General features: G+C 51.6%; 1 protein-coding gene across 1 annotated transcript in view; it reads right to left on the bottom strand.

Moving 5' to 3' along the window:
- Nucleotides 1-17,630, bottom strand: part of ZDHHC14 (zinc finger, DHHC-type containing 14) — a 251,495-nt gene that overhangs the window by 12,841 nt on the left and 221,024 nt on the right. The window contains exons 6-8 of the mRNA XM_012646807.1: nucleotides 7,054-7,156; nucleotides 5,817-5,926; nucleotides 541-643 (exon numbers count right to left, since the gene is read on the bottom strand). Of these exons, the coding sequence (XP_012502261.1) occupies nucleotides 541-643; nucleotides 5,817-5,926; nucleotides 7,054-7,156 (316 nt within the window). The remainder of the gene's footprint in view (nucleotides 1-540; nucleotides 644-5,816; nucleotides 5,927-7,053; nucleotides 7,157-17,630) is intronic.

Here is a 17,630-nt window from a genome sequence, read left to right as displayed (position 1 = left end):
TATAAAAAGGATTATGCACCATGACCAAGTGGGGTTTATCCCACAAATGCCAGAAATATGGGACAAATAAGAAAGCAATGCACAATCCCGCAGGAGAAGTGTGGCATGAAGGCCAGACGGTGCCACGACTCCCAGTCCTGTGTCAAGCGCTGGCTTCTCAGCCTCGGGTCTGTCGGTCAGGGCGGGTGGGAGGAGAGGGTGGGCTAAGGGTCACGGTGTTTACCTTCTTCTGGGAGGAGGAGGAGGCTCTCCCCCGTGTGGGGACTGAGTGTCTCTGCCCTCCTGACCTAGCGGTGGAGCTGCAAAGATCAGAGGCTCACACGTGCTCAGAGCTGGCAGGGGGCCGCAGCCCTTTCAGCCAAGAGGTTTCGTGTGCGAACGTCCCCTACACAACTCGCAACAAGCAGACCAGACTCAGTGGCCGTCACCTTTCCTTTAACATCCCACTCCCCTTCCGAGCCCATCAGTCCCGCTCCGGGCAGCTGCCGGGCCCTGACAGCAGACAGCAAGCGGGAGGGAAGGCGGCGCGGCCGCTCCTACCATGTCGCTCTGTGACTGCGTGGCCCCGTACATGGTGATACCGTTGGAAGGCGCTGCCGGCTGCGGGGTGTCCGGCTGGATGTACCCTCTTCTGTCAATGAGGCTGCGAGAGGAGACACAACACGGGGAGAGTGAATAAAATCCAAAGGCGCTGGACACCGTGTCCATCTGCGTGTCTGGCTCTCTCCCTGTGCCGCCCCAGCGCAGGCACCTGGCAACCCTCGAGCTGCTCAGACCCCAGCACCTCCCTCCTCGGCCACTGACCGCGGGGGCCTCCTCGCTGGTCAATCTCCGCCCACCGCCATCTGTCCCCAGCGTTCCTTTCCAGCCTTAAACACATTCTTCTTATTACATTCATTCAACAGACGTGTCCGGAGTGCCGTCCACATGGCACAGCCCACCTGCCCGCACCTGCTTTGCCGCCTCTGCATTTTTGTTCAAGCTGTTTTCTTCCCCACCCAACGTCACTGTTCCTTCCACTCTGCTGCCCGTTCTTCACGGCCAGATTCAAAAGCGCTGCGGCCCCTGCTCTCGCCCGGTGGCCCTTTGCCCCGTTGTCCCCTCTCTGCGTTCTCTTAGCCCTGCACCCGACCCTCCTGAGCGTCGCAGTGGGTCTACGCCAGTGTCGTCTTTGTCTAGCAGCCACGGGCTCCCAAGGGCGGGGTCTTTCTTTCCCCCCACAGCCCCTGGCTCGCGCCTGGCCCACAGACACGGGGATAGAGGCCCCTATCTACACCTGCTGCGGAGCTGCCTCAGTCACTGTGGCTCTGAGACCCGCACTCAGTAGGTGCTGAGCTAACGCTTGTTGATGGAATGAACAAAAACGGGTCCTTGGTCTCCCCCAGACAAGTTTCTGAATAATGCCTCCAAAGACCTCTGTGCCTGTGCCCTGTGGTGCTGTCCCCTCAGAAGGGAGGGTGGTGCTTTCCTGTGCCATCGGAAGAACTGCCTTTCTTCTCCCCAGCAAAGGCTCAGTGTTGACTTTGAGTCTAAGGGCAGCAATGTGAAGAGCAGCTGGAGGCTCAGCTAATAAAGGGGACCCCCGGTGTGGCCTCCGCTGCGTTGGACGGGCCACACTCAGCACAGATCCACCCTGACATCCTCAGCAGCAAAAACAGGATGCAAAAACACACCCTGCCCGTGGGGGCGCCCACCTGGGCTGCCGGAGTGTACTCTGTTCGAGGAACAGAGCCTCCCACTTGTCAGCTCAGCTTCCAGAAGATAGGAGTTGATTTCCCAACTACCCCTTCAGGTCTTCAAGTGACAGAATAAAGGGCCATAAAAATCACTGTGACTGGGTCTTAGAATGGGACTCTCTCCCCTCAGTACCAGCCAGATCCCCAAAGGCTTGGAAAAAACAACAGGCAACAAGAACCTGCACGTTGCAAAAGGACCAGCGGGAGCCCCGTGCAGGACGTCAAAGGGGGTTTCTCAAAGCAGCTTTGCAGCCCCCCTTCAAGGGTTCAAAAGGCTGAAGGGGACAAGAGCTGAGAAGGCTGAGGACCGGGGAGGGGCTGGCACTTGGGGCTGGCTGAGGGTCCAGGCACGGGTCCCATGGGAGAGAGCCAGCGTGTAGCTGGCTTGGGGGATCGCCACGGGTTACACTGCAGAAACACATGCTGAAGTCCTAACTCTGGTACCTGTGAGTGGGACCTTATTTGGAAACAGGGTCTTTGCAGATGTAACCAAGTTAAGATGGGTTCATACGTGATTAGGGTGGGCCTCATCCAATGTGACTGGTGTCCTTATAAGAAGAGACGTGGGGAAGAGGGTGCCATGGGAAGGTGCAGAAACACACAGGGAGAATGCCACATGGCAACAGAGGCAGACATCGCAGGGGTGCATCTACCAGCCAAGGGACGTCAAGGACTGCTGGCTGCCACCAGGCGCTGGGACAAGACTAGGAAGGACCCTCCCCAGTGTCTCAGAGGGAGCACGGCCCTGCTGACACCTTGATTTCAGGCTTCTAGGCTCCCATCTGTGAGAGAGTAACTTTCTGGTGTCACAAGTGTTGCAAGCCCCCGTTTCACTTTGTTCAGAGCCCTGGGAACTACTGCAGGACTCAGCCCAGAGAGCCCCGGAGGGGCCCACAGAGGCCCATGCAGAGCGGACGGCTGCAGGCCTGGGGCTGGAGTAGCAGGCGAGTGACCACTGCGGGAAGGACCGTGCCTGCGCTGGGGAAGCTGCGATGGGAGCTTCTCAGAGGAAACTCTCCTGAGAGGACAGGCCAGCCTCAAAGCCCCGCCAGGTCTGAGAGCATTAACACGGGGCCAGCAGCACCCCATCCCTGCCCCGAATCCTCTCCCCGCTGGTGGCCGGGAGCTGGGGGAGTAGGGACCCTGCGGGGGCCCCACCGGGGTGGGCTTGGGGGTGGGAGGCATTAACTTTCAATGAACTTGGCAGTTCTGAGGCATTGAAATGACACTATTTTGGAGGGAATGAACGTGGCAAGAGAAACGAAGGGACTTGCAGGGATTTCACCCGGGAGCGGGCTGCCTCTCGCGTCTAGCACGCTTCATGCAGCAGCCACACCCCTGGACGGGGACACCTTGGACGTGGCCTAACGTGGCTCTGCCCCAGTGTCTGCTGGTCCTCACCACGGAGCCCCTCCTCCTGGGCCGCGCCCCTCACCACAGGGCCCTGTGCACACTGGCCCCTCTGTCTGTCAACACTCTGCTGTCCCCTGACCCCACCCCGCCAATTCCTGCTCATCTTCCAGAAGAGACCACAGCTGATCCCTCTGTGGGCGCCCCCAATGCACACCACTCGCCCAGGGACGGTCTGTGCCGCCCGGGAGACAGCACCTGCCTCCACGCCTCCCGAGCCCCTCGCACACAGCCTGACCCCCCCACCCCAACACACGCTCAGCAAACAGTGGCCACGTGCCCCACGGAGGTGGCCCAAGTGTGGCCTGACATTGGCCATTCCTTGCCTGTCTTTCCAATTTTCTGTTCTTCCCGACAGACTTGTATGAGGACCCCCATCTCCCAAACCTGGCCGTCCCCATCCAGCTGCCACCCACACCCCTGGTGACACTGTGCAGGGCACTGAATGTGGGTCTTTGCACTCCTGGTGTGTGGGCTCCCAACGGGAAACGTGGGACACACCCTCTCTCCCCCTCTGGCCTGCACAGCATGGCAGTTTAGGAACACGTTAGGGGGCAGCCTGCCCCGCAGGTGGGCATGGCTGGGACGCCCGGAGGTTCCTGGCCCACGTGGGGGCGCAGGGGTTGGGGCGGGGCAGGGCGGAGGGAGGAGAAGGCGGCATCGCCCCTCACTTCCGCCTGGTGCCAGCCCTGGGGCGCCGGTGAGCAGCGTGCAGGTGAGCTGGCCCATTTCTGGCCCACACCCTGGGGCTGCTAAAATCGTGAACTCCAGCGCCCTGGGTTCCTCAGTGCGGACGTTTCAACCAATGAGAGGGCACTAGGCAGGCTAAGTGCCACTGCGCCACTTTGGCCAAGCGAGGCCTTCTTCGTCTTGCTCCGCCTGTAAAGGCCTCCACGGAGGAGGCTGCGCCGCTGGAGGCCCGGAGCTGCCAGACTCACGAACTGCTGTGAATAAACTCTTTCATGTTTTATCGTGCCTCGGTTTACCTTTTAACAAATGATTCAAGCAGTTCTGAGGAGAGAGAGGGTCATTCCTGAGAAATGCCCCTCCCAAAGGAACCTGGATTTGGGGATGAACACAGCCCAAACCAGCCAAAATGGCACATTTAGTCCAGTCGTGGACGAAACCATTTTGGTTGTGATAAGATTTGGTCTATAAACAGTATAAAGTGGTGCTGTAGGCAAATCAAGGACTCAGGGACAAGCAAAGAGATGTGGACAGAAGGCGAGACTTTCACACTCCCCTCCGAGACGCAAACGTGCCCCGCAGGTGCGGGGACGGGGGCTCAGCTGTCGTCCACTCACACTCCTTCCCGTCCGCGCCTGCTTCCCGGCCTGCCCCGCAGGAAACAGCCTGAACTGTGAAAAATCAAGCATTTCCTGAGAGATTTTCCGGCCTAAAAAGTCCCCAGAAGGCTCCTGGGGTGAGCCCAGAGCTCTCCTTAAGAGGGGCTGGTGCCCACCAGGCCACACCTGACCCCCGTCCAAGCGTGCCTCCAACCCGGAGTCCTCGCCTGCCCCTTCCTGCCACCCTCTGCAGAGGAATCCTCTGAGCAGCAGGTCAGCGGTCCCCGGAGGTCCCCATTTCAGGAAGGGAGTGGCACACTGGGCTCCCAACTTCCTAGGCCAGAGCCGGACGATGATCAATTTCCAGTTAGGCAGTAGCACCATGAATGACTCAAAGCGACAAGAACCCAACACCAATTAACAACCAGCCGAGGAATATGTGCTTTATATGCTTGGATTTTTTTTTTTTTAAATTACTTTTATTTCCCCAATGAGGGTTCACTGAGGCTGATAGTAAAGTTTGCATTCTATGCGCACATATCAGTAAGGACTTGGACCCCCATTCTAGAGACCCAGTATAGTTGCTCAATAAGTATCTGTTGATGATGGTTTGATTCATCTGTGGGAAATACTCTACACGGATGTAACTCACAGCCAGTCAAAGGCTGACTGTACTGGGGACTTGCGCAGTTCCGACTTGGAGGCAGCATGTCGTGGTGGACGCCACACTGGTTCTCACGCTGGATGGCCTGGGTGTGAGTCCCTGCGAGCTGGCATTTACTAGCTGTGTGATCGTGGGCACGTTATTTAAACTCTGTGCCTCAGTTTCCTCATCCATAAAATGGGATATGGCTGTACCTACCTCATAGGTACAGAGTGAGCCTATAGGAAGTTAGTACAGGCAAAGCACTGAGAGCAGGGTCTGGCACTAGTCCAGCAAATGTCAGCTACTGCCATTATTGAAACTGTCATCATCATTGTCATTACCACAATCTCAGCTACACCAGTCCCCGTGGATCTCTCTCTAGGGATGGTTTTGTGTCCTGGCGCCCTGCTCGCCACAGATGCTCAGCATCATTGAATAATGAACAGCATCGCATGCTTGGGTTTTCCTATTGTGAGCTCTAAGAGACTTTCCCCCAAATCGGACATAAGTCCAGTTGAAGACTAAAAGGGGTGTGAAGAGTGACATGCATGACACATGGAGCCAGGTCTCTGTTTCATAAAGGCCGAGTCTACATGGCACGCAGCGGTCAGCAGGCGGTTGGGACCATCCCCCTCCCCCCGCGGCGGCCAGGCGTCTGCCCCGCGAGACCTGAGCGACCACAGCGGAGGCTTTCCCGAGCTCCGTTAATTAAGGAGCCTGCTGCTTCCTGACTCTTACCTTGGAGAGATGGGCCCGCACAGGGCAACGCAGCAGTTTGTGAAGATATTTCCATAGCTGTAGGGATTGTAATTTTCTTTACCTCTTTTATTTGACCAAGATCCTTTAATCTGAAAGGAAAAAACAGTCAATAACATACAATAGCCTTTATATCAATGCCACATTCTCGGCCAGGTGGACCAGGAGAGGCCCATAAAGAAAGCGAATAATCTTTCCTCGCTTATTCACCAAAAGCAACTGAGGTACTTTTCTCAAGGAAAATAGGCATTTACCCCAAACTTGGAAATATCCCGAAACAGCAGGTGAGATTAGGGAAAAGAGCAGGATCCCCTGGGGACAGTAATCCTTTATTGGTACCACCCGGTACTAGGCCATCTCACACAAGCAGCAGAGATTTTTTTCATACACATGTGTAGGGCCCTAACAGGTAACTGAGTGGAGGGGAGGTGAAAACGCTCATGTGCTTCCCCTAACGGCCCGCCGACAGGCTGTAAGAAATCAGTCTCACGGTGTTGCCGAAACAGTCTGTTTGCTGATTCTAATATCCATACTTGCCAAATACAAATAACTGTATTAACATGCGCTCATCTCACGTGTCTCATCACCACCGATTTCCTCAAGCTTTTGTTTAAGGCAACTGACCTGTTCTGAGACATTTAATTCACGTATGGACAGAGACTTAAGTCAACATCTAAGGATTAAGAACAAAGAAGACCATGCTTATCAAGAAATATTTTCCAACATTATGCTCCTGTTTTTATATCTCCTCTCCATCTGCATTAAGTATAGGCACATAATCCTGGACAAAACGTTGAACTTTGGGTCAGAGCAATTTCCTCCAAAAACTAAACTAAGACATTAAATATAATACGAAGGGTAGACTCAAACGCTTACTCCGAGATGTCAGCCCTCCATTGCTCTTTATTAGGGGAAGTGTGACAGCTGCTCACACAACTATTAAAGGGAACAGAAAGAACCTTCTCAGGGCCAGAAATGGGTGTCACCTGGCCAATCCTAGTGTCTAACTGACATGGTCAGAAAAGAAGAAGAGAACACAGGTTCCTGGTGGAGAAACCTGCAGAAGGGCACGTGGAAATGCCACCACATGCTCTGCGCTCCCGAGGCTCACATCTGGAGCGGGCTGCAGGGAGAAGGGGACCCCACACCCCTCCATCCTTTTTCTCCTCCACTGCCAAACTCCAGGGAGCGCACCCGTGTCCTACAGTCCAGAACTTACGTCTTCATTCGTCGTCTGGTTGGAGCTGATCAAGTAGGTGTGGAAACCCGAGAGGCCAACGATGGACCAGACGGAGAAGAAGCACACCACGGCCTCCAGCACGGTGGCACGAGTCAAGGAGGCCAACGGGAGTGGAAGAGCATCCCTCGGCCACCCCACAGAGGCGGGAAGGACCTCAGGCTTCTGTCCTTTCTCTAGCCCGGCATGGCTTCCCACTCTTCCTCCGGTTTTCTCTCTAACCAGAGGGGGACTCCTCAGGGCAGGCGTGTGTCACCTTCCCCAGGGCCGAGCAGCGGCTGTAGCTTGTCACGACTGGGAGGCTCCCTGATCATCACCCGTCCCCTTCCTACAGTGGACACTGCCTCAGGGTCAGAGTCCTTTTTACTCAGGGGACCTTTTCCGAGCCCTCAGCCAATCCCTGACATAGAAGGCTGTCCTCAGCTGCCAGACAGGCAACCCCGGAACAGGAATTCTCACGGGACGTCAAGCGAGAAGTCAGGAGCCCATCAGACTGTCACAACCAAAGGAGAAAAGCTCGGCGTTCTGCAACACAGGAGATCAATCAACCACGAGTGTGGCAGTCTGAAAAGACCAGAGAATTTTTCTCTCACAAATGTTTACAAAATTCTATTTACGAGATACAGATGTTTATCAGGAAAAAAAAAACATTCATTGTGGGTCTGGGAGTTTAAACACACACCTTACATCCCCTCTCAATTAATTAATGACATGCTGGAGAAAGTAAACACTCATGCTTTCCTGGAGCTTCCAAGGACAGAAGCCATGCAGCTCATACCGTAACACATCCTCACTGATTTTTCCCAGGTTGGATATGATTCATCTTTAGATCAGACTGTGGAGTACGCTACCCAGTGCAGTGTCACGACTGAGTAATGCCATCATCTGGGCGCACGGGCCACACATGAAACGGGAGGAAAGAATGGGCTCCCCTCTGTTGACTTTCACTGGCCTGCTCGCGGAGAAGCAGACGGCAGGGAGGAGCGGTAGGGGACGAGGAGGCTCAGGGAAGCAGATCCCTGCCCAGGGCTGCCACCAGCCTGGACAACTCCCCTCCAATGCTCCCAGGTTTACCCTGGTGGGCAGGTGGCTGTGGTGGGAGCCTTGGGTGCACATGGGGACACATGGACAGTGGCCCACGTAGTAGGGATGGTCTTGTCCTCAACTGCCTTCCCCCAGGTCAGGGCTCCCGGACGCCCCTGTCCCTCCCTTCATCCCAACCCGAGAGGGAACAGACAGGGCGGCGGCCACATGGGAGTCATGTCAGTCGCTGGCTTGAAAGCGAAGGTGAAGTGGATCTAGGGGAAGTGACAAGGTGACCGGTGGGAAGACCGAGTCGGGAAGACAAGGTGTGTGACACTGGACAGACTGGAAGGGGAGACAGCAGACAGAAAGATCGAAGTGGAGGAGACACACAGAATGGAAGCAGGAAATGGTCACGGGTAAAAAAGAATAAAGAACAGAACCAAGAGATTTATTTACTGAATAATGCACGAAGGAGCGAACTTCGATCTCAGAAATACTTTTGTGTCACCTGAAGTTTACAATCAAGGTAGAATGATGGGGAAGTGGAAATATACACGACACACGTACCAACATGCAAAAACTGGCATGTGCTCCGACTTCCCACTGTACAATATACCCATGTAATACAACTCCACCTGTACCCCCTAAATCTGCTGAAATAAAGAAAATAAAAATTGTTGGGTTGTGATGTTCTTTAAATGTCTTGACTGAGCTTGTTAACTGCATTAATTATTTCAATCTTCTCTATTCTCATTGATTATTTTTGTCTGCTTTATATATCAATAAGTGAAAGAAAAAAGCCTGTTAATAATAAAAAAAAAATCTGGCATGTGAGAATGGAGGAGAATCCAGGATCTAAACTGGCTCCTGCCTGTGTTCTGGCCACCGCACCTTTTGCAACGCCACCTACACTCACCGTCTCCGTCAGGAGGCGTCGTAACCAGCGGATGTGGAATTATGAAGGTTTATAGCAACGATATCTCAAGTGCTTTAGAAACATAAACAGCAGAATTCAGTTCCACTGTTAGCTTGCAGCTGTGTCCAAATGACATGAATCCAAGGTAGGACGCAAGATGCAGCCGCTTACACCCCACCCCCCGCCCGGGGCCCAGCTGACACCCCCCCACAGCACGTCTTAAGGAATCGTCATTCACGACAACGGCTGGCATCACTGGCAGTGTGTCAGGTACTGTTCCAAAGCCTTCAGTGAACTAACTCAATCTTCAGAGCAGCCCGGGGAGAAGTGTGACTCCCAGTTAAAGGGCAGGGAAACTGAGGCAGAAGACAGTAAAGCAATTTGCTTGGAAAATAGCAGAGCTAGGAGTTAAATGCTGGAAGTCTGCTCTGCCAGGATGACAAAAGAGCCTGGCCCCTTTCCTAATTCTTGCTGAGGGGCAGGTGACCCGAGGCTGACCCCGACCTCTGCCAGGGGACGATGGGACGCTCTTTGTCAGGGATTCGTGAAGCCACGGCAGCCGAAGTTGGTCCCCTTCCAATCCACTCGGACTGAGATGCAAGCGCCTCACTGACCCAACAGCTAGATGTTGAAAATAAGATTAAGAAATATAAATTTCCCTTAAATGTATTAAAACACAATTACTGATTTTTTTAAAAAAGAAAAACGAGAGAAAACAAGGCAGCTCTACTGGGAGTCACTTTAATAAGGAGTTGGACTTTGGTTTACCACACTGGGGACGGGTTTCAAATTATAGCAGTGATCGCTGCTGCCTCTGTCTCCCCACCCCCACCAGCTCCCACTAAGACAGTGAGCCCCCTTTGTGGCCAGGGTGATGGCTTCAAATTCCCCATAACCCCTAGCCCAAGAGACTGCACTCCGAGGTATTCACTGTTCATGAAACTGAAAAAGACCGAAAACTGCTCTGCGGACGCCCCTCCCTTGAGTTTCTGCTTAATCCTAGAAGTGCCTCTAGCTGCCTTTCTATGCACCCCGACTTGTGCAGGGCGCAGGAGGGGCTGGGGAAGGACCAGCTCCCTGCCCCAAGGGAGTGGGCTCTGTCTGCCCCTGAGGGGCAGCAAGGGGGAAGGCTGTGCAGGACGCGGAAACGTTAGGACACCTCAGCATTTAGGGAATCCTAGAAGGTGACAGATCATGGAACCCCATGTCTCACATGTCTTTAACCTTTTCAAGTTCCCACTCTTTTCTCAGGAAAAAACACACATGAACACAATTTTTAAAAATAATTTCAGGAGCTTTTAAAACTCCCCTGAAATCCCTTCATGGATATGCCCTGATTTATTCTAATCTCTTCATTTTACAGACGGGAAGCCAAGGCCTAGAGAGGCCAAGCCACTTACATGAGCTCACACAGCAATACATGTCAGAACAGAACTGGAACCTGGTACCCAGACTGGGACACTTCCCAAGGCCCCAAGTGATGGCAGTGTCACAGGGCACTTTGCAGGCCTCAGTGCTCATGGTGGCAAGGCTGACACTGCCTGTGACCCCGAACCCTGTCTTCAGCCCATGGCCTCAGAGCCACCCAGTGCGAAGAACCTCTCTCTGTCAATACATCATAACCCGCCTTCTCCCCACATTCCAGCAATCAGGCTGGTGATGCTGGTATCGTGTGCCAAGTGCCAAACTCAAATAATATCTTATTTTAAAAAGTCTGTGTGTTTGTGTGTGTATTTTGTGTTGGTTTCCTTATTAACCAGAACTCCAGCATGGCCAGGGACTGTGGAAGTCCAGGGCTCTGAGAGGGTCCCTCTCCTTCCCATGCCTGTGGCTGATGAGGCCCTGGGTGCCGCACGGCGGCGTGGGGTGTCTCTCCGGGGGTGCAGATGTGCGCCCGTGAGTCCGCCTGCGTCTGACTCTGCTTCAGGTTCTCTGACTTGGGAGAGAACTGGGCATGAAGGGTTCTGATGTTTGAAATGTAAGAAAATTTATGCTGTTTGCAATTATTTTTTTCCTAAAAATTACAGTAAAATAGGCAATGCTCACTTATAGGGAGTTTTGATGGAAGAGCAGAGAGCAGTGATATCTTCCCTTGTTCTCTAGGTAAAGTGCCTTACATCAGCATTTAATGCTTGCAGATGTTTAGGTTCAAGAACTTGTCAACATATTCGTCTCATCAGACAGATGACCCTGTAATCCTCAGGCAGAGACGGGAAAACGGCTGTGCCTTGTCTCCTGAGTGCCCGTCGCTGCGTCTGGGGTGGGGGCTGTTGACTTCCTGGCAATTCACGTGACAGACCCTTTCAAAGTGGACAGTCTCTGAGACCTTTTAGGTTGGACCATTTGACCGTCACCTTTCAATCTCTCACATCCTTGTCGCGTGCACACTTCGACATCAGGCAGTAAAGGTGTGTGGTTGCCCCAGATTAGTCTAGGAAGTCACTAGAATTCCAACCAGAATTTTCAAAATGGAATTTGACCAACTGATTCTAAAATTCATCTAGATGACAAAGTGTTTAAGAACAGGTAAGAAATTCTAAAAAGAGCCATCATGGGGGTGGGGCAGGAGAAGACTTTTCTAGTAAACAAAACAAGGTGTGACAGCACCGGAGCAGCAGTGGGACAAGAGTCCAGGAACGACCTGGGGGCCCGTGGGATAAAGAAGGCAGCTGAGATGAGTGGTGCGGGGATAGTCAGGTGGTTCTCAAAGTGTGGCCCTTGGGGACCCTTTCAGGGGGTGCATCAGGCCCAAGCTATTTTCCTATCCATGCCAGTTTCACACTCGCTCTCCCCTGCTGCGCAGCGGCTTCTTCCAGAGGCTGCGTGAGGAGAGGTGATGTCCTCTCTCTCATGTGACCACAACGTGGGCTTGCACCTGCTTGTGTTTGGAAATTTTCTCAGTCATAACTTCGAACATGATAAATAGCTCATCTACCTATATATCTACAAAATATACATAAACAAAAGCTCTTTGGGGTCCTTAATAATTTTTCAACGTGTGAAAGAGTCCCGAGAACAGAAAGCTTGAGAACTGCTGGACTAGCACAGTAAGTGGTTGCTGAGCGCGGTGGCTCACGCCTGTAATCCTAGCACTCTGGGAGGCCGAGGCGGGAGGATCACTTGAGCTCAGGAGTTCGAGAATAGTAAGTGGCGTTGGGACGCTTCACTAAACATTTGCAAAAAATAAAGTTAGACTTTTCACCCCACTCGGCCCTTCTGATTGAACTCACACCACATACACCAACTTATTGATAAGTTACTGTGCCAAACATAAGAAACAAGATATAAAGGTATTAGCGGAAAATCAAGGAAATATTCATATAACTTTGGGGTGAGCATATAAGGTACAGACCTAGGAGCCATGTAATATAAGATTTTTAGATTGTGTCCACTAATGAATTAAACATTTATGTATAAAAAAACTAAAGTTAAAAGGTAAGCAACAGATTGGGAGATATATTGGCAAAGGATATTTAAAAGATTATTATTGAGAATACGTGAAGAACTCCTACATATTAATAGAAAAGGGACAAACAACCCAATTTATAAATGGACAAAGGGTGTGAATTGGCACTTTGTGATAAGAAAAAAAAAGGCCAACAAACATGAAAAGATATGCAACCTGATTATTAGCCAGAAAATAGAAATTAAAACAATGAGATTTGTTTCTTTCTATCAAATTGGCAAAAAAAAAAAAAAAATGACACGACTGATAATACCCAGTGTCGTAAAGGGGCGGGACCTGGGAGTTTAAATTGGTGCAGTCTCATTAGAGGACCATTTGACATGTCTATTAATATTCAACATACGCTTAACTTTCAACTCAGAGATTCCACATCTAGTTGTTAGTCCTGGAGAAATACTAACATTTGTGCATAGAGATACATATAAGAAAATTCACTAGTTTGTTTTTTGAGCAGTAAAAAAAATTAAGAAATCTAAATATCCATCAATAGAATAAACTATGGTTCATCTACACTCTGGAATTCTATAAAGTAGTAAAAAAAAGAACGAGGTAGATCTATATATTGTCGCAAAAAATATCTCCAGGAAATATTTAAAAATCAAATTCTAGAACAATGCAAAGAGGAGGGTACTTTATATGTACAAGCAATTCCAGACTACACATTGGCACACGCCCACAGAGGCACAAGATGGTCACACTCTGGAAGGACATGCAAGAACTGACAAAGATCCCTACAGAATAATGGAGGAAGAGCCAAGAGCAACACTTCCTATTTTGCTCTTTTTTTTTTTTTTTTTTTTTGAGACAAGGTCTCACCTGGGCTAGAGTGCAGTGGTGTCATCATAGCTCACAGCAGCCTCAAACTCCTGGGCTCAAGCTATCCTCCTGCCTCAGCCTCCCAAGCAGCTGGGATATAGGCACGTGCTTAGAGGTCTTGAGTTCAGTGCTTCTCTAATGCTAGTCTTGCCCTCCACATGGATGAGCAGGACCTATCCTCCTTGGAGCACTGTCACGGGGATGCCGCTCCTTGCCCAGGTCGTTTCTGGGCAGCCCCAGCGGTTGGCACTCTCTTCCTCAGTGAGCTGAAGGCTGCACCTCGCAAGCTCCCACTGGCCATCCCCACGCCACCTCCAGGCCACACAGGTGTCCAGAGGAAAGTCAGGCGTCCAAAACACTCCACAGGCATGGTGACGGGATCCTGCCTTGCTTAGCACCTTGCCTGCTAATAACCAGAACTAATGCTTTTTCAAAAACGCATAAGCCAGTAGCACCTAAAGCATACTTGTTTTTCTGAAACACAAACTAAGGATAAATGGCCAGAGCACAGCATTTCTCACTAGACCCACTGAAGGAGGAATTCTCCAAAGCACGGATTTCTAACAGAAAACACCCTGCAGGGACAGACAGCCCTTAGGCAATCACAACATAGATTGGGGGAGGGCGTTATCGGCACATGTAAGAAATTTATACATGCTTTGTAATTTCACAACCCAGTACCTAGTTTTGAGCATGGGCGTGTCTGATGTTCCCGAAACTGGCTACTGCTTCCAAAAAGGATTTCGAAGACGCAAGCTGGGGGTGTGGCCCAGACCACTCACTCTCTCCCACCTGGACAGCAGCGCTGCTGTCAGACTCTGCCCGAACCTTGCTCGGCCCTCGCTTCTCTCCCGGAGAGAAATGGGTGGTTCTTTCAGAGCATCTTTCACTGGGCTTCAGCTTGGTCACCTTTTTCCAGGCAGGGGCCCAGCATGACAGCAGTGGAGGCCCTGCTGAGCCAGGGAGGACCGAGCAGCGGGAGCACAGTTATGACAATCAGCTGCCCTGTGAGCTGGGAAGGTGGCTCGTTCATCCAGGGCCTCTGGGGACGTTCTAGTCACATTTTCCACCTGCATTCTGGGGAGGAGATAGGTAATATCTACATCTAGACCTATCTGTACAGATAGAGATGCACACATACACATAAGGATATATACACACACACGTGAATGAGGAGTTATAAATATACACACACGTGTGTATGTGAGGGATTTAGAAATACGCACACATACATAGCCTTATAGATGAATTGGAGTCTGCTATATCTACCCTCCTTTTGCTTTTCTGCCCTGCTAATCTACGAAATAAAAATTGATGGATTTCAAAAATTCACATGCATACACATATATAAGGATAGATGTGTGTATATATTTTAATCCATCAATTTTTATTTCCTAGATTAAGAGAAAGGTAGACTTGGAAGTGACCTGGGCTGCTACTAAGCGTTCTGGATAGGTGTAGACAGAAATTTTCTCCAATCCACCTGCACCTGAGACCTGATCCCTGGGGTCCCTCCCACCTGAAGGCCTGTGGTAGGCAGAATGATGCCCGCCTCCCCAACGGTTTCCACAGCCTCATCCCCCACTGCTGTGAATACGCTACCTCACACGACTCAGGGAACTTGCAGGTGTGGTGAAGGTTCCGGACCATGAGATGGGGAGATTATCCAGAATGATCAGGGTGGGGCCAGTCTTTATGAGCGAAGCAGCCCACCGGCTGAGCTTAGAGAAATGGGCTGGGAGAAGAGGCAGGAGAGACGCAGGGCATGAGAGGGACTTGGCCCCCGTTCCGGCTCTGAGGATGGAGGGGGCCTGGGACAGGGACCTTCTAGAGGCCTCTAGAAGCTGAGCACAGCCCCTACCCATAGCCGGCAAGGAAGCTGGGATCGCAGTCCTAAATGCCTTGACTTTAGTCAATAGCCCGACTGAGCCTGGCAGAGGACTGTCCCCGAGAACCTTCGGGTGAGGGCCCAGGCGATGGCACCTTGGTTTCGGGCTGTGGAGCTGAGGCAGGGAGAGGAGCTAAGCCCCCTGGGCTTTCCACCCACAGAACTGTGCGGCAGCAAATTTGTGCTGCTTTGTTACAGCGGCAACAGGAAACCAATATGTGGAAAGGCGTGGCCTGGCGGTGCGGGTGTTGAAAGGAGCCTGCTGCGCAGTCACAGCCGCTGGTGGCTGCCCAGCTCCCACACAGAGGAGCTGCCTGGGTGACGCCAGCAAGGGCAAGAACACCCCTGGCAGTGGGCATGTGGCAACAATGTCTGGAAAGGAAGTGGCTGAGATTCTTACGAGTTTTCAAAAACTGGGCCATACGGAAAACTTTTTACCTGGGAATGATTTTTAGGGGGAAAAGTTTGCCTTGGACTGATAAATTAGAGCATCTCTCCTTGTTCCTCCCCTTGCCACACTCCCTGCTGCTGGTGTCCCGGCGCAGTCCTCCGTTGCCGCTCGCTCTTCCCATCCGCACCCTTGGTCCAGACCCTCGTGGAAACACAGTGCTTTCAATTCTGCAGACTGTGGGCACAGCCAACCAGGACAACCAGCAGACACGTGTGTTCTGAAAGAAGGTTCTGGCAGAGCCTACCCATCACATACATTGCCACAAAGAGCAGCCTCTCTGAAATCCTCTGGCCACGCCTGGAAGCTGTGTTTGGAGTTGAGTCTCTCACACGTATTCTGAATGACCGACGTCTTCAGTTTATCATTGTCCAGTAGAAAGTGGTTTACTATTGCGGGTCAAAAAACTGAGATGCAAAAGTGTTTAAAAATGGCCTGGGACCTCATAATTCATTGCAGGGGAGCAGGTATTAGAAGACTTTTACCCCAGTCCTTCCTTGAGAGTCCTGCCGGGATTATGATGGGATAAGATCCAAGAGCTGGGAGGTCTGTCTGGAGGTGTGATGAAGACTCAGCAACAAAGCCACTACACATAGCTCCTCCGTGCTCCCCCGAAAGGTGGCGCCCAGGAGACACACAGAGCAGTAGATCCCCGAGGGCTGGGACAAGAGACAACTGAAATGACCCAGGCTTCGAGGTCAGCCTTCCTCAGCAGGGAGGCAGCGGCCTGTCCTGGGTATCTGTGTCTGAAATGCTGGCCGGGCATCCTGCACGCGGTCTCGGGGAGGCACAGCTGCCAGGGCAGGGGAGGAGGTGGCTGAGGCTGCCACGTCCTTTAGGCTTTGTTCCAGCTGGTGGCTCAGACCCCAGTTCCAGTTCTGAGGCGCATTTATAAAACTTAATATGACCAGCATGTTTTCATGATGCAACCGATTCCCTGAAAGACTTAGACAAGCCTTTTTCTTCGGGAAGGAGGCAAGGCTTGGCTATGAGATACGCTGAAACAACACTCCCTGAAAACAGGAGGGCGAAGAGAGGTGGCAGTGGTGCATGTCCTGTCTGGTAGGGGTGGGGAGAGGGAGGGAGAAGGACATTGCTCACTGGACCTGTTCTTAGAGCACAGGTGTTGCAGATTTCATTGCCTCGGCCACCTTTCCTTCCAGCCAACTTCTAGCCAACTCTAGCTTCCCATGTTATTAGCAGAAGACAAGACATACCTGTCGAATTTATTCTCCAAGTCCCCTTTGTACATCTTCCATATGTCCCAGGCCCTTCCACAGTACAGATTTGAATTAAAAAGATATTAGTTGGCTATAGAATCTGGACCTGGAACCAACATCCTATGCTGCCCATAAACACAGCGGTGCCAGAAAAGAGATACTGTCTGTGATGTAAATATATGTACATAGGACGACATTGTTCTTAGATCTTTCTAAGTACCACCCCCCATACACACAAGCCAGTTGTTCTTAGGATATGGGCTGGTTTACTTTAAGAAATGCATGATATGTACATCATATTAAAGTTCGTTGTTCTTTAAGAACTCTCTACCACAAGATGAAAGTTACTCCTGACAGTAGTGGGGAGTTTGAGTCCAGTCCACCTGGTTATATGACGAAGAAAGAGAACTGGGTCCTAGAAGAGACAGGTCAGTGGGTCCCACTGACGGACTCCACACCAGTGTGAAACCTGGGGGCCCAGGGAGGGAGGGGGAGCCCATTCCAGCACTTAATGGGTAAACATTTTTCTTTCCCGATTTAAAATGCTATGATACAGGCCCATATATACTGTTTGGGAGGACGGCAAATCATCCTCATTAATCCAAATGACTTGAGATTGACCGTCTTTAATCCATTCGGGATGATAAAAACGGTGTTCTGTTCCTGGCAGTAAAGCAGGTTACCCATACTTGCCGAAGGAACGCTGAACTGCAACTCCAGACGGAGGCTGTTCAGACGGGCTGAGGACTCTCACCTGGTGACTGCACGCCGGGATGTGG

Source organism: Propithecus coquereli, unplaced genomic scaffold (genome assembly GCF_000956105.1).
Source record: "Propithecus coquereli isolate 6110/MARCELLA unplaced genomic scaffold, Pcoq_1.0 Scaffold25, whole genome shotgun sequence".
Taxonomy (NCBI): Eukaryota; Metazoa; Chordata; class Mammalia; order Primates; family Indriidae; genus Propithecus; species Propithecus coquereli.
Note: the sequence above shows the minus strand (reverse complement) of the source record. Positions and strands in the feature narration are given on the sequence as shown.